Here is a 17,613-nt window from a genome sequence, read left to right as displayed (position 1 = left end):
CATATACCTTGTCACTTGAGAATTTAGTGACTTTGATTCAGCTATAATTATTAAGTAAACTGTTCATCTAGTTCTTGTTGCCGCTTGTTTGCCAAATTTTCATCCAATATGTTACTTAATTCTTGGGAGTTGAGAATCTGACCATTCTCTAATCTAGTGTGTCTTGGTAATGTGACAAATGTCTCAATTTTTTTTTTATTTTTGTCATATTCCTTGTAGTATGTGTTGCTGGAGATGTTTGATAAACAGTGTCTACATGTACTGTGTAACTTTTTTTCAAAACTTTGCAGAGTTTATTGTATATTGGTTGTAGTACACTATGTATTTACAGTTTGCTGCTATTGGAATACAAACCATATCTTTTAAGTGAATATCTTTGCTCATAAGAGATGAACAGCTGAATGAATGTAGTTACAAGGATAGTGATATACAGTAGTGGGTTGGTGGAACCCTACATCCTGCTCAAAAATGCCTGTCCACTTCTTCAACCATTGTGCGTGCTGCTGCTCTATTTCTCTTGAAGGAATGTACTGATGTTTAACATTACTTTGTTTTCTGTTGTCTCAGATGCTGTGTTTTTCTCATGAGAAGAAATGAGCAACGTTGACATGCAAGTTTGGGCTTTGTGTCTTACACCTGTAGACTCATCTATTTTGTTCTCATTGCTGCAGAAAGAACTGTGTCTGCCCTTCTCCATGTGAGGAATGTGTGGATTAGGCTTCTCAGTGAGAAAGACTTAACAATAGGAAGGAGGAAGGACAAGAGGTGCTTGCCGTCGTCATTGTGGTTTCACTCCATCGGTGACGCTGTATTCTGCTGGGACCTTTCCTCCACCTCTTTTCTCCCTTTACCACCTCCCAAGATTGTTTCTCTTTCGTTGAGAGTTAGCTCTCCCCCACCAAAGAAATCTTATCCGTGTCTCCTCGAGGTTTAGATTTGTCTTGGGTTGATGCTCCCACAACAGTAACACCCCCCCCCCCTCTGATACTGTAATAGTGATGCTGTGTCCCATTCTTATGTTATCCTACAAGTATCTTAAGAAAATTTGGCCCAATTAAATGTTCTAGGTAGCCCATCCCTTTCAACATTTGGCAGGGAAGAAAAAGAAAGCCTCATCACCATAATCATGTGGTGGTGATAAACAGAACATACAATTTAGGCCACAGCCCAAGCGCTGGGACCTTTGAGGTCATTCAGCGCTTAAAGGGAAATTGAAAGTAAGAGGTTTTAAAGGTGTAACAGAAAGAAAAACACTTGGTTGCACTATGAAACTATTAGAAGAGGGTCTGTGGTGGTGGTGGTTCTGTTGTTGATAATATGTCCATGGAGTCCACATCTCATGCAACTGCTACTATTTCCAGGGAGTGTGAATATTCACTTGAAGAGGTCCAGCCTATGGATCTTCCTTCTAGAGAGCCAACTTCATTAGTGCTTGCTTCTACGAGTCCTGGTCAATAGATAGGAAGTGTACATGAGGCAAGGAAAAGGAGTGTGACTAGGCATTCTTCCTCGAGACTATCATCCTTCACTCTGATGAAGGAGGAAGGGGAAAGCCAAGCATTCTTGTAGTATGTCCAAGTGATCCTTGTGTCAGATCAGTCTCCAGACAGGTTTGGGGAAAGGATCTTCACCCCTTCCCATATCAGGGTGGGGCACAGTATGAGGTATGGATTAATCTGCAGCATTTGTAATAAAATTATAAAAAAAGAAATTGTCTCATTGCAGTCTCTTAGATATTCAAATTAGAGGGTTTGTCTTGTGTAATTGGTATATTTCCCAATCTATGACAACAGTCGAGCATAATTTATGTCAGTCGTCAGTACCTCAAAATATGTGGCTAACAGATAGGAGTGGGCCAAAGGGAATCTCTGGGTGGCCAGAGGGCCTAACAGATGGGAATACCATTTATATGAGACCTGGAGTGAGAAACACATGATTGGTCAGTTGGTAAATCAATCTGACAGGAAGAAAGGTGAAGCTAACAAGATTGTCCCAGGGGCAGTTGGAAAGCATTTCCCCAAGCAGTCTGAGGGTCTGGAAAGGGAGACAGTCCTCCTTGTTCATGTTGATGAATGTCACAGCAGTTCTGTGACTGCTGTGGAATGGAATGGAATGGAATATAGAGTTTAGGCCAAAGGCCAAGCACTGGTACCTCTGAGGCCATTCAGCACTGAAACAGAAATTGAGACTAAAAGTTTCAAAGGTGTAACAGGAGGAAAATCTCGCAGTTGCACTATGAATAAATTGTTATGAGAGGCTGGAAAGTAAGTTGGAAGAAAGAGAATATGAAAGGAGGTACAGTAAAAGGAATAAATCGGGTTGCAGCTAGGGACCAAAGGCATGCTGCAAAGAACCTTAAGTAATGCTTACAGTGCACCTGATGAGATGCACTGATGGCACTAACCCCCTATGGGGGTGACTGTTGTGGAGTGACCATCAAATGATCTCAAGAATGCTGAAGCTATCTGCACTGCACACATAATCAAGATGATGTTCGATGAGAACAACCTAAACTCAGTACTGTACTGCTGAGGTGTTTCCACAGGTAAGATGACTGCTACGGGAGTCTCAATAGCATTATATTTCTTAGTTGGAACAGCAGCGAAAGAAGGGTTGCTGGTAATATGGAGGGACGGAAATGTCTGCTATTACTCCATTGAAGTCGCTGATGAAGTACGGCTGAGTGGTGGTGAACCATGAACACACAACTGCAGACTCAACTGGGGAGAGCTCACTTTTAACAACTGGGTCTGCACTGTTGGAGAATGCAAGATGGAGGAGAACAAACAAGGTAGAGAGTGGGTGGTCTGAGAGGAAGAAGCCAAAAATATCTGGTGGAATTGAAGGCAGAGTAGTCCTCTTCAAAGAAACAAGCAAATATCTCTTGGCCATCCTCTGCAGTTGCCAAACCTCTCAATATGAAGCACACTCACACCAAGGGACCCAACACTGCAAAACTGGTAAACGTAACCACTCTCTTGAATAAATTCCTGTCGAACAAAAAAACACAAAACTATACCCAATAAAAAAAGATAAAATTTCAACTTGATGGTGTCACAAGTGTAGCAACACATCTTAACTTGGCTATGACTGAAGAAAAAGTGGGGTCTTACAGTAAGTGGATGGGAGTTCCACAAATACCTGCCTCCAATTAACCACTGTGGTACCAAGCTTCAAGTCATTTTCATAGCTTCCATGACAAATATAGTACTTGTACATAAAAGGCAACTGTTTTTCTGTAGGAATATATATATATATATTTAAATTGTCAAAGAACTATTTCAATACAGTGACGTTATATGTCAGAGAATGAGGAAGGAATAAAAATAAATATTAGAACAATAAATTTTTTAAAATGGACTTCTATAAAAAAGTGTGAATTCTGACAGTGTACAAGTACATTTACACTTTCATGCAATACTGATATGTTCAATACTATCATGAGTTTACAAAAGAAAATGTCAAAACTTGTGTGACATACTTATAAAAATGTTTGATGGTAATGTGGTCCATGTGGTCCAAGTAATGCTAAGATGAACATATATGTTAACCTGTGGGTTGTGAGCAACAGCTAAGACTGTCCTGACTATGAAACATCTGCACAAGTTCGTTTTTTTACGATGGAATAATAGTTACTTAATAAATCTAATATTCTACTGTTTTCTAAGAAACAATATTATGTTTATTCCACAAACCATAAATTACCCTGGACAATAGTACTTTTAATACAATATGCTTTGAGAAAAACTAATATTTCTGTAAAAGTAAAATATTAGATTTATTAAGCTTATTCCTTAGAAACCATAATTTATTATGGAGGATAGTACTTTCAATACATTATGCTATGAGAAAAATATTTTTGTAATTGTGCATTCCACAGGTTAAAATCAAATTAATCTGAGATCTTATTGTAACTGAAGGGCAAATATATATGTATGTAAATTCTAATCTTCAGGAATTTAAAAATAACTTTACCTTCTTTTAAATAAAACTGAATAAAGCGGCAATTTTTAACTGCCATTTTCACTTACCCTTGCAAGCTCTTAAACTTACTCTACTAAAGGAAATAAAATTAACAATAAAAGTGGACGGAAACTTCTCACAAACAAAAGTACTGAAACTGGAAATATAACTTATTTCCTTATCACAATAGAGTCATATAATGTAATATACTTTGTGACTTACATTAACTTATAACAAACAAATGTAAAGTGCATCATTACCACAAAGTACATGGCAAATAAAAAAAATGTTCATTATATTTATACCTTTCACCTTCTATTACATGTTTCTTATGTGTTCTAAATATTACCTTAAGCACATAAAGAGGATGCCTGCATTGTAAATGCCATCATCAGAAAATATAATCTGCACAAATATCAACATTATTGAAAATGATCTTCCACGAAAGGAAGGCACAACAACAATTTTATACAATACACATCTCCCCTAGAGATGGGTAGCTAATGTTAAATTTTCTTCAGATGTTACAATATCTAAAGACAAAAATCCAAGCTACTTATACAAGTTAAATAAAAACCAATGCAGATACTGAGAAACATATGCACGAGAATTTTATCTGTAAACAAGTACGACAAGCACAATAATACTGGTTTCCCAAAAAACCTTGTTTAACTATAATTGTAAGACCATAAGCAACTTCAAGAATTTTCATGTTCTGGAGTTACCCAACTTAAAATATGGAAATTTATACAAACTGGAAAACTTCCACAAACATGCTCCTGTACTATGCATGCAGATTTAAATAGTTTAACAAATCTGCCAAAAATAATTTACCAGACTACAACACCTGCAAACGGTACTTGAATTTTGGACATAATACCCATCAAATTTATCATTTGAAATGTCTCCAGCTCAAATCACAACATCAAAGGTCATACAAAGACACAGAGATTCAAATTGAAATTTAAGATTAGAATACAACTAGTAGTCAAAAGACAACTTGTACTTTTACTGCTTAAAACTACAATAGAAAGCTCTGAATGTTCTATTGAATGGAATGTATGTAATCTGAGGTAATGATTAAGCTGCTCCAATACAGGACTAAAGCTTATACATATCTGCTAAGTGGCGAAATTAAAATTTCATCAGCTAAACTTATGTTTAAGAAATCCATTTAAACTTTAGGGTAGGTTGCTTCAGAATATACCTAAAAACTGGAGATTCACAAACATTGTATCATTACTTCCTGTTAACAAGCATCTTACGAATATCAACTTTGAATAATTGTACTTCAATATAAGGCATCCTAAAAGCAATTGGTTTCCTTCACTCTACCATTCTTATTTCAATAACTGACATCATGGCCATTATTTTCCTTTTCTTTAAGAACTTCAGGGATCACAGTACTACAAAGGGAGATGCTACTTGACATGCAGCTCTACTTTTACATTAGTGGAGAAAGGATGAGTAGTTCATTCTTACATGGCTATACAATGCACAACATGGATTACTATTTAAAGTTAATAAAGATAAAAAATATCTCTCAATCCTTCAAGTACACTATCTTTAGCTTCCAAATTCATAACAACTTATAGCATTACACAAATTTTAAAAACTTTTCAACTAGGAATCATAACTCTCTCCTACAATACTGCTAAATCACATAAGTAATTATTTGCAGTAAAATGATCACTGTATGCTTCAAATACTTGAATAATTGCAATATATCACTGATGTTATACCACCAAACCTTTGTACTAAACTTTGACAATTTTTGCAATCTGTACCATCACAGCACACACAATTATACGTGATGCAATTTTAGAGCCATCTTACAAACCACTGTGAACCAAATGTTTGTTTAAATTGTTCACATTATGCACAAAATCATTCTTAATGCATTTGGCACAGTTTCTTTACTTCTATAAAAGATAAAATGTTCAATACAAGGGATCAACTGAATAGTAATTTTTCCAAATTTCAATGAAAAATATGAGAAACATATTTAGACTTATAAATAATGAGGTCTCTTACCATCAAAATGACAAAGCAAAGGTCATTCTATACAATTATCTGATATTTACAAAGCTAGCTGTGTTTCATATTTTTGCTGTTTCCAGTGTTAGGAGATAGTGCACATGGTACACAGCACATGCCTGTAAGCTTCAGAAATTTAATCTCACTAATTGTTCTGTTACTCTGTTATGGTTTCCAAAATTTGTGTATCAATTAAAAAAGACTGTCTATTATACTATAAGAAGACTGAAAAATAACACTGCAAACAGCTGTCCATAATTACAAAATGTACAGAAATACTACTGAAAAATAAACTGACACTCCATCCTACTAAAAAACTAATAAATCTAAACCTAATTTAAAAACTGCTTGCCAAGTAATACATTATGTTCACTAAAGAAAATCAGTGACTGTCAAATGGGCAATGAATACTTTTTCTTTATACCTATATTTCATAAATCATGCAATGTTCTGTATATAAGTCTGAAAATTAAATTTGTAATAAAAACCTGGTAGACAATTTAGTGCTCACATCAAATACTTTTTTGCACAGCTGTTTTTTATGAAATACTTTCCATTTCATTTGGCATATGAATTAAATTATGTAATTTACATAAATACTGTAATATAATAAACATTCTATCGATCTTCTATTTGAATTTCAAACATTAATCAACTTATGGTAACAGGGAATCCTTGTAAATACAGTAGTATGTTTGCCACACTGTTATGCTTTGTGGAACCATTAAGGTATTAGAGAACTTGAAGAAAACCTAGAACTTTTCTTTACAAATACCTGTACGCCCAACTTAAAACAATTGTCATAGTATAAAATTTTTATACATTTGTAGAATATTACAATCCATTTTCTCTTTAAGAACTGAACTTTTCTGGAATGTGGAGTCCTTGTACCCCAAATAAAAATGTTTTACTAAATAACAAATCTCATTAAAAATTAAAATTGGTGACAAAACAAAACCAGTTGTTTTATAAGTTATAAACTTAATACAGTACATGAAAATATTTCACTCCTGCTGAATACTATTACGACTTAAAAAATATGGACGAATTGTTTCTGGAGCGGAGTTTAGTAATCCATCATACATCAAGCATATTTCTCCTCAGTGTGTGGTGAAGTAGCGAGAGCGTACGAGTGGAGTAAAAAAGGCCACCAAAAATGTAAGCAAAAGACTGCTGTTCAAAACATGGAATGTAGAAGGAGCTTCACCTCTCAGGATATCTGGATCACCTATAAATATAACAAAATCTTGCATAACAAAATGACATGCTAAATTGAGCATGAAGAGGAATTTTTCTTTGTTATGCATACCATATTCACTGAACTGTAAAATCATCTGAATACCTTTACATGAATATTAACAGTATATTAAAAAAACTAAACCAAGATATATTTAAATTTATATGAGAAAAATTTTTTTTTTTTTTTTTTTTTGCCATGACAAAACAAAGGTTTTGTTACAAAGGCTTTTCCACACAAACCTATATACATGTCCATACTGTATGTCTTATAGACAGCAGAGGGTAATGTGTCCATACTGTATGTCTTATAGACATCAGAGGATAATGTGTCCTCCAGACTTGATGGTCAGTTAGTTGGTTATAAATTATTTGTTTAACAAGACCTCTGAACCCTTTTAGGGTTCTCGGGCTAGAAAAAAAGGAAAGCATACATAAAAAATTAAATAGGTAATTACATAAAAATAAAAAAGGAGAAAAATTAAAATAAAATAAAAACCTGAGAGGGAAAGAGGAAAAAAGGGGAGAAAAAATTATATTTTATTTATTAATTTAATTTTGTTTAAGAAGAGAATGATATTATTAATGGAAAAGTTATTACCTTCAACTAGAATATCCTTTATTGATTTATTTTGTAAATAAGCATTTCTTTCTTTGTTTTTGGGTAGAAGAATGCCACTTTTTAACTTCGCTCTTAATTTGTCTTAGTTTGTTTTGAGGGGGTGTATTTGATCAATCGTTTTGCCAATCCCTATAAATTAAAGGTTTAATGATACTAGCCAGTCTGATATTGGAGCTTTCGTAGTAGTTGGGGGGATTGTACATGCCAATTTAGCAGCTTTCTCTGCTTTCTCATTACCCTCAATGCCTACATGGGCTGGGATCCATCAAATATAAACTTGAAGGCCGTTTGTAATTAACTGATTAATTTCCCGTTGGATATTTTTGACAAGGTGATTGATTTCAATGATCCTATTGCTTCAATTGCACTTCTTGAGTCGCTCAATGAGTGCTGATGGAATAGCTTTTTTTTTTACATAATGTGGAGAGCCAATTGTATGGCTGTTAATTCAGCTGTAAATACTCATGATATTAGAGGAAGGCCCATTTGGATAGTTTCATCACTTGAATAGGCTGATGAGCCCAACATCTGTATAGATTAAGAAGGGGTTACCCTTCTGTCTTATGTGTTCCATGGCATGTCGATGGTACATTTCTGTGTTGGACATATATTTTTTTGAAAGATACGATAGATATGTGCCTATTTTTGCCCTTTTTAGTGTCCATGGTGTGATCTGATTTATTTCTTGGGTAAATATGGGTATCATGTTATGTAAATTCAATAGATGATTAGTTTTTTAGTAAATGAGTTTTGATTTGGGTTATTATTTGTATTTTGATTATTGAGAAATTTATTTGATACAGGAGATGTTCTTTCCAACTGCGTGCTGAAGACTCCATACAAAAGGCGTGGTTTGTATTTTGGAAGGAACAAAAATTAATTAAGGCTGTGCTGTCTTACCTAGCTGGAATTCCCAAGGTGGTGATGACATTTTGCCATCCCCACCTCTAGAGTAAGCAAGCACTCGAAGTTTGTAAGTCTTGCCAGGTATCAAGTCGTAGATGTATGCTTCCAAGGGAGAACCAATGTAGACATAAGTGTCATTGGCTTTTGTAAAATCTTGATCAGCTTCCCATACTTTAATCTGTAAAGAAAAAATCAGGTGCAAAAAATAGCTTGATCAAGTTAATTACTTCAATAATTAAAGATATTGTTAAGAAAGCTAAGCAAAACTAAAAGATATGGATAGGAGAAATCTAGCTAAGCAAGAGCAGACCAAATTAACATATATGATTTAAATTTATAATTTACAAATTTTACATGACAATACAAAAACAAATAGAAAGGTGCATAACTGACAAAATCCTGGATTTAATCAAATATTACTATATTTTACAAAAATATAATTAACTATATAATATTTGAGGGTATCTACAACCTGAAGTGTTCTTGTGCCAATTCCAAGAGTCAAAGTTCAGCCATATTCTTTCAACGGAGAATATTTGCTTGTAGAATTTTGTTCTTGAATTATTTTGCCTTATTAACCCTTAAACGCCTATTGGACGTATCATACGTCGACTAAAATTGTCTGTTGGGTGCCGAGTGGACGTACCGTACGTCGACTACAAAAAATTTCAACCTTCGGTCAACTTTGACTCGACCGAAATGGTCGAAAAACGCAATTGTAAGCTAAAACTCTTACATTCTAGTAATATTCAATCATGTACCTTCATTTTGCAACAAATTGGAAGTCTCTAGCACAATATTTCGATTTATGGTGAATTTTTGAAAAAAACTTTTTCCTTACGTCTGCGCCAGAAATTCTTTAAATCACGTTGTCGTAATGTTTGCACTGTTTTATATTAGTCGTTACATAAAGTTTTATATATGGAAATGTGTGCAATTTCATGTAGAATACAACAGAAAATAACTCATGGTTGTAGCTTTTATCAGTTTTGAAATATTTTCATATAAATCACGATAACTGCCAAAATTTCAAGCTTGGTCAACTTTAACTCGACCGAAATGGTCAAAAACGCAATTATAAGCTAAAACTCTTACATTCTAGTAATATTCAATCATGTACCTTCATTTTGCAACAAACTGGAAGTCTCTAGCACAATATTTCGATTTATATGGTGAAGAAAAAAAAAAAAAAAAAAAAAAAAAAAAAAAATTTCCTTACGTCTGCACGCGGTAACTCGGCCGAACATCTCAGAAATTCTTTCGTTATGTTGTCGTAATGTTTGCATCGTTTTACATTAGTTGTTACATAAACTTTTATATATGAAAATGTGCGTAATTTCATGTAGAATACAACTGAAAATAAATCATGGTTGTAGCTTTTATCAGTTTTGAAATATTTTCACATAAATCACGATAACTGCCAAAATTTCAACCTTCGGTCAACTTTAACTCGACCGAAATGGTAAAAAAACGCAATTGTAAGCTAAAACTCTTGCATTCTAGTAATATTCAATCATGTACCTTCATTTTGCAACAAATTGGAAGTCTCTAGTACAATATTTCGATTTATGGTGAGTTTTTGAAAAAACTTTTTTCTCACACACGGGCGGTAACTCAGCCGAAAATTTCATAAATTCTTTCGTCATTTTGTAGTAATTTTTGCACTGTTCTATATTAGCTGTTACATAAAGTTTTATATATGAAAATGTGTGCAATTTCATGTACAATACAGCAAAATACAACCCATGGTTGTAGGTTTTATCAGTTTGGAAATATTTTCATATAAACCACGATAACTGCCAACATTTCAACCTTCGGTCAACTTTGACTCGACCGAAATGGTAAAAATCGCAATTTTAAGCTAAAACTCTTACGATCTAGTAATATTCAATCATTTACCTTCATTTTGCAACCAATTGGAAGTCTCTAGCACAATATTTCGATTTATGGTGAATTTTTGAAAAAAACTTTTTCCTTACGTCCGCGCCAGAAATTCTTTAAATCACGTTGTCGTAATGTTTGCACTGTTTTATATTTGTCGTTACATAAAGTTTTATATATGGAAATGTGCGCAATTTCATGTAGAATACAACAGAAAATAACTCATGGTTGTAGCTTTTATCAGTTTTGAAATATTTTCATATAAATCACGATAACTGCCAAAATTTCAAGCTTCGGTCAACTTTAACTCGACCGAAATGGTACAAAAACGCAATTATAAGCTAAAACTCTTACATTCTAGTAATATTCAATCATGTACCTTCATTTTGCAGCAAACTGGAAGTCTCTAGCACAATATTTCGATTTATATGGTGAAAAAAAAAAAAAAAAAAAAAAAAAAAAAAAAAAAAAAATCCTTACGTCTGCGCGCGGTAACTCGGCCGAACATCTCAGAAATTCTTTCGTCATGTTGTCGTAATGTTTGCATCGTTTTACATTAGTCGTTACATAAACTTTTATATATGAAAATGTGCGCAATTTCATGTAGAATACAACAGAAAATAAATCATGGTTGTAGCTTTTATCAGTTTTGAAATATTTTCACATAAATCACGATAACTGCCAAAATTTCAACCTTCGGTCAACTTTAACTCGACCGAAATGGTAAAAAAAACGCAATTGTAAGCTAAAACTCTTACATTCTAGTAATATTCAATCGTTTAACTTCATTTTGCAATAAATTGGAAGTCTCTAGCACAATATTTCGATTTATGGTGAATTTTTTAAAAAAACATTTTCCTTATGTCTGTGTGGTAACTCGGCCAAACATCTCAGAAATTCTTTCGTCTCGTTGTCGTAATATTTGCACCGCTTTATATTAGTCGTTACATAAAGTTTTATATATGAAAATGTGCGCAATTTCATGTAGAATACAACAGAAAATAACTCATGGTTGTAGCTTTTATCAGTTTTGAAATATTTCCATATAAATCACGATAAATAGAAAAAATTCGACTTTCGGTCAACTTTAACTCGACCGAAATGGTCGAAAACTGCAATTGTAAGCTAAAACACTTACAGTCTAGTAATATTCAATCAATTAGCTTCATTTTTCAACAAACGGGAAGTCTCTAGCACAATATTTCGATTTATGGTGAATTTTTGAAAAAAACATTTTTTTACGTCCTTGCGTTACGAATTCATGCATCATTTTGTGATAATATTTTTTCTGTGTTGCTTTGATCGTTTTAAAATTTGTTATATACCAAAATCATTGCAATTTAGTGTACAATACAACCTAAAAAAAATACTCATTAGCTTCAACTGTTTTGCTTACAGCGCGATTTGTATACAATTATATACGAGTTTTTTTTTTTTGCTGTCATATATTCCAATATTTATATATGATAATGATATTTTTTTTCATTTCTGATGGCTGCATACTAAACTTCAGGCAATGACAAAAAAATGAGCCAAAAATGAACTCTTAATCTTAAAAACTAAGCGTGCTGTGATTTTTTGAAAAAAAAATTTTTTCCGCTTCGGCGCTAACTCACCGAACGCCGCCGGCATACGGGAGACGTTTTTGTAAATAGGGCTTCGGCGTTAAAGGGTTAATTAACTAATATTATCAATAACAATAATTCTAATAATATCAACAACAATAATTCTAATATCTATGGCTATTAGACATTTTTTTATTTAACTTATCAACTGTTTCCTGGCAGTAGTTTGTTTCTGCAACATGAGACTGCTGTAATAACATCATAACAGCATGCACCATAATATCACCAGGAAACTTCTGTAAAATTTTACTAATCCTTACGAACTGGTAATAGCCAAAACAAAACAGTATGCACTGAGGAGGGCTCTTTATGATACTCCACAACCTACTCTTCAGCAGCCCAGCCAATCAGATTGTCTTGCTCCTGCACTCCATTTTCACTGGCTGCTACCACTTCCTTCAACACACTGCTACCTTGACTGGTGGAGGTAGCAGATGCAAGGATCAAAATAGTGCTCTTTTTCGTTTAACTTTTAATAATTTTTCCAGTGTTGTTATGTGCTCTAGTACAATCCCATAGTATAGAAGAGGGGTTGAAAAAGTGTTATCTGTCACATGACACTTTTTGAAGGTATGATCTGAGAGCACTTTAGGATGAGCATATCCTCATAAGCTAATTTCTCTCTAAGCTGGTTAGCTAAAATACTTAAGTACAAAATACAGTCATACAGATGTTTCAGTTCTTTTCAGTTAAAAAAGCATTCAAAATATTCAACACCTCAAGATCAAAAGAATAGATATCTCCCAAATTTATACACAGCAGTTTGAATACAACTTAATGGTCTGGTTGAACTACACAATTATAATAATAATAACATACCTTATAGCCAATAAGAGGCTCCTCCATAGGTCCAGGAGTGACACCTCTCCAGGTAACACGAATTGTACTGGGATCAATGGCATAAACTTTGACAGCGTTGGGAGGCATACGTGGATTATCTCGCCAAGTTCGCTCTTTAGGAAAAAGGAATTTTTGTTGTTGAAGCTACTCATAAAATGAAAAAGTATTACTCCTATTGGAGCTATATTCAATTCATGCCTTTCAATTATTCAATAAAATGAGCAATACAAAGTGCCTTAAAAATGTTTTAAACTCTGGTTGCTAACTTTCTTGTTGTTTCACGACTTTTTGCCTTGTATAAGTGGGATTGTATTTTCTCATATTATATGCTGCTTTGGTTTTGTTATCTATTGCTTCATACTTTCTTCCTTTTCTACATCTTATTCGTTGTGCACTTATCCCTCTTTTCTGTGCATTCTCTAAAATCCTTAATGTTTTAATATCTACATTAGTATTCCCTTTCATCTTTTCCTTCTTCATCATTTACTATTCTTCCTCATAAATGACAATGTATGAAAACAATAAGAAGTACAGAAATGGATAAAAATATCTAGAGTAAAAACAATCATGAAATTCCCAATTTATACATTACATATCAGAGCAATAAAATGAATGGGAATTGATAAAATTATCAACTAAAGGGCAAAAAAGTTAAAAAAAACTCTATAACAAGGAAAAAAATACATGCAAAAGGATAACAACATTTAAGGGCAAATATAATAAAAAAAAAAAAAATCAAATAAATAAATAAAAAGTGAACCTGGACTTAAGATTGGGTGGGAAGTTATGTAGAAAATACTTTCCTGCCAACTTCCCTTTAATGATTAGAAAAACAACTCAATACTGTTTACAACTGAAGAACAAAGAGGACCCATACACACAACAGTTAAATAAGGAAAAATTTACAATATTCTGGCAAAGATGAACCTTTACAGCCCACAACTTTTAAAACATCCAGCAATACATCCTTAAGATTCAGTGAGTATGATTTTAATTGCAAACATAAACCCTTCTTACCAAGAAATCTTTCACTTTCTGGTCCTGAACCTGCTCGATTGTAAGCCATGACTCGTACCCAGTAAAATGTATTTGGAACCAAACCAACAATAAGCCCATGAGGTTCTGTACCAATCTGAAGCTTGATGATGTGATCTGTTTCATTATCTTTTCGTCTCCAATACTTAATCTGAAAAAGTATCGTAATATAAGTTATCAACCAAATCAACTTTAAAGTAAAGTACAAGATACAGAGACAGAACATTGCAATTTCAGGTGATAAAAACCAGAACTGTTCAATTATTTGATGACCTCTATTTGGAATTAATGTAATGTGGTACATTTACCACTTACTTTACATGAACACTGCCGTACATTATATATTCTTACACTAGTCCTTCAAGGATTCCAAATTCATCAAAACCTTTTGACTATTCAAAGTATACAACAGCATGCAACAAAATTTAGTTAGAAAAAATGGTCTTTCCACTTCTAGCATAATCTACTCTAAGGATTAATAAGAAATCATATTTCAAATTCATCTTAACAGCACCATAAAGCTGGATACAAACCCGATATCCAATAAGCCTTCCTCTAATATTTTCTCTAGTGGGATTAATAGGCTGCCAGGTGACATTAAGTGAGGTGGCATTATGAGCAAAGGCTGATACTTCCGTGGGCTGAACCTGTGGCATATCTTCAGCAGTAAAGATCTCAACTGGTTCACTTATTGGTCCAGGCCCTTGGCTGTTCCAAGCCTGAAAAACCCATGTCATATCTTTTGATAAAATTTTCTTATGTCCACTATTCTCTAAATGAAAACATCAAAACACAAACTACATATATCATTACGGTCATTATTTTGTAGTTACACCACACCACTGAGTCAATACCCCTAACCTGCGGGTGCTGTCTTTTAAATGATAAATTTAAATTTGATTTAACAAAGTCAGTACAGATTCTTAAGTAATATTTCTCATTCTCTTCATCGTGTAATAAAAGATCAACACATATGATGGGAAAACCTCTAACATACAACATTCTTCAATCAACAACTGCTAAATCAATATTACAGAGAACCAAAATTATTACCTGAATTTTGACTTCATACTGAGTATAGAAATATTTGACAGGGTCTACATCTACCACATACATCCCAATGTTGCCTCGGTCTTTCAAGATAATTTTCTGAAATTCTGTTTCTGGTTCTAACACACTTCTTCTCCAGAACAGCTTGTAGTACACCCCAGGAGCATTTTGCTTCTCATTGGGTAATGGCTGAAAATGATAACCAATATTAAAAGTAATATTGCTAAGTCATGGCACTACAATGCAAAACAAGAATATCTAATACGTATGCAATACTGTATATATACTACTAAGAAACTAAAAAAAAATTGAAACAAATAGTTTAACAAGACTAGTGAGTCACCCTATTAGTCTCAATGGGGTCTTCTGAAGGATTAGTTCTTTAATTAAATCCAAAATGAAATAAAGTAAACATTAATTGTTAGACAGCTAAGTGAGAAGAGACCACAAAGAATGGAAAAGCATAAAGAAGCAAGTAATGCAGCTAGGATTACATGAAGATAATTCTCAGTGCTGTCTGCAGTGGGCTGCTTAAGGCACATTATAAGAAGTCACCTCACTACAGGTAAAAATATGATAAAAAAAAAATAAAGAAAACTTACTGCCCATGTAATTGTCAGGTCACCAGTTTTTCCACCTCCTCCACCTAGATTTTCTGGGTAAGTGAAGGGCCGGTCCTCTTTAGTATTGGCCTGAGGAATTGAAATGTAAATCATTAATATTAATAGAGCCATTCTACTTTTTAACTTGACAAAGTGAAGATAATTTCCAATTCCAAGACTGCCTTGGGGAATTCATACATAAAGTGAGTTAGATAGGTACCTAATATGGAAATTGTGCCATCTAATCAGAATGTACCACTTATGTGTGCTACTTCTAAATTCCATAAAGATCTGGCTAGTTTTACATTTATTACAGCTCTGTGAATGTTTATCATTCAAGATACATATTGCTATGCTCATATGATCTGAAATAAACTGGAAAATGAATCTGTAAATAACGGTGACTCTTGAAATACTTTACTATATGTGATTTTAGCATATATAGTATAAGTAAAAAATAAAATGCAGCTTTCGAAAAAATTTTTTTGTTACGAGGATTATTAGCTTTCTGTGCTGAAGGTATCACATGCCTTTGAGTGTAATTGCGAATACAGTTTTCTTTAGCCTCTATAGGTAATTTCTATTATTCTTTTCCTTTCTGGCAACTGCCTGTTCAACTTTCCAATTTGGGCTTTTCTTTGTGACAGAAGACAGTAAATTCCTTCAGTGGTAATTATCAGTAATTTGTCATTATTTAATGCAGTTTCTTACTTGCCTGTTTCACAGTAAGGAGTCACCTTCAGTTCTTCATTTTCAGCATCATTTACCGCTTGATCCTTTTCATATTTATTTTCTTATTCTAGCTTAAGATTTATGAGCTCATCATTAATACTTAGTAAGATTTCATCTATTTTTGTTTACTAAATTTCGAATATTTGTAAGGTTATCATTTTGGAACAAAAGGGGCACTGAAGTAGAAAAAATCTTCTCCAAGATCCTCAACCCCTTATGCATCTCTGTTACAACAATGATACAGTCCAACCCTTGAGACCAGGCCACTGCAGGACCACAGAAAATCCCAGATGACAGAAATCACACCTGAAAAACCCCCTTTGCAGGCAGTCTTGCCAGCTCCTTCCACATATATATTGCTGTGTTATCAAGAGTACAACAAAGCTTACGAATAATCATGTAATTCCTTAGGCTTAGTTCCTTACGAAAATTCTGGCCTGCTCCATAAGTGTCTCCCCAAAAATGGCTTACACCTTCGCTACGTTGGAGCTTAAACAACTTTATAAGTGCACTGTCAAATTCTGATCTGTTGGCACCTTTTAATGTTTCCAGGCACTTCAAACTTTTCTGGTTTTCATTTTCAACAAAAAGCTAAAAATCTGGTGCTTTCATTTTTCAAACCTACACACATATGTGTGTGTGTGTAAACTATTGGCCCTGGTTAGACTGATACACCGAGAGATATCCATTTGCAAAAGTCAAATATAACAGAGTTGTATTAAGAATAATGATAATTTTAATAAAACTAGTTTTATGTATGGTATGCAATTAATTTACTTCATGCATTATTGTCACATTATTATCGTATCATAATTTATGCATAAAGGAAGAATAAAGATTTATGTTATTTTCATTTACACAAGTCACCATTGAAAATTAAAAATTTTTTAGTAAGTCGACAACTGTAAAGCAACTCTTAATAAATGTGTTAGTTATGGTAACTGACATTGCGAAACGGCTGTTCTCGATTTGATTGTTTATGTCACTGCTTGCTGTTGTTTATGCATGTCTTTTGCATGCAGTAGTAAGTGGTTGTTAATTATAAGGAGGAGTAATGAATTCTTAGACAAGTCACAAGGCTGGT

At 33.6% G+C, this 17,613-nt stretch overlaps 2 protein-coding genes across 5 annotated transcripts in view; one reads left to right on the top strand and one right to left on the bottom strand.

Annotated features, from left to right (window-relative positions):
• Nucleotides 1-4,014, top strand: part of LOC136836367 (uncharacterized) — a 42,403-nt gene extending 38,389 nt beyond the window's left edge. For 2 of the 4 annotated variants that reach the window (XM_067100556.1, XM_067100559.1), the window contains exon 9: nucleotides 1,362-4,014. The gene's annotated coding sequence lies outside the window, so the exon portion shown is untranslated. Of the gene's footprint in view, nucleotides 1-671 lie in introns of all 4 variants that reach the window. The other 2 variants (XM_067100555.1, XM_067100558.1) reach the window with 1 other exon arrangement.
• The window catches only part of Cont (Contactin), a 52,037-nt gene continuing 37,757 nt past the window's right edge, over nucleotides 3,334-17,613 (bottom strand). The window contains 7 exon segments of the mRNA XM_067100561.1: nucleotides 3,334-7,228; nucleotides 8,759-8,942; nucleotides 13,090-13,223; nucleotides 14,128-14,296; nucleotides 14,679-14,864; nucleotides 15,199-15,384; nucleotides 15,798-15,887. Of these exon segments, the coding sequence (XP_066956662.1) occupies nucleotides 7,101-7,228; nucleotides 8,759-8,942; nucleotides 13,090-13,223; nucleotides 14,128-14,296; nucleotides 14,679-14,864; nucleotides 15,199-15,384; nucleotides 15,798-15,887 (1,077 nt within the window). The 3' untranslated portion in view covers nucleotides 3,334-7,100.

This window comes from Macrobrachium rosenbergii, chromosome 56 (genome assembly GCF_040412425.1).
Source record: "Macrobrachium rosenbergii isolate ZJJX-2024 chromosome 56, ASM4041242v1, whole genome shotgun sequence".
Lineage (NCBI taxonomy): Eukaryota > Metazoa > Arthropoda > Malacostraca > Decapoda > Palaemonidae > Macrobrachium > Macrobrachium rosenbergii.
The sequence above is the reverse complement of the archived record's forward strand: the minus strand, read 5'-3'. Positions and strand labels throughout refer to the sequence as shown.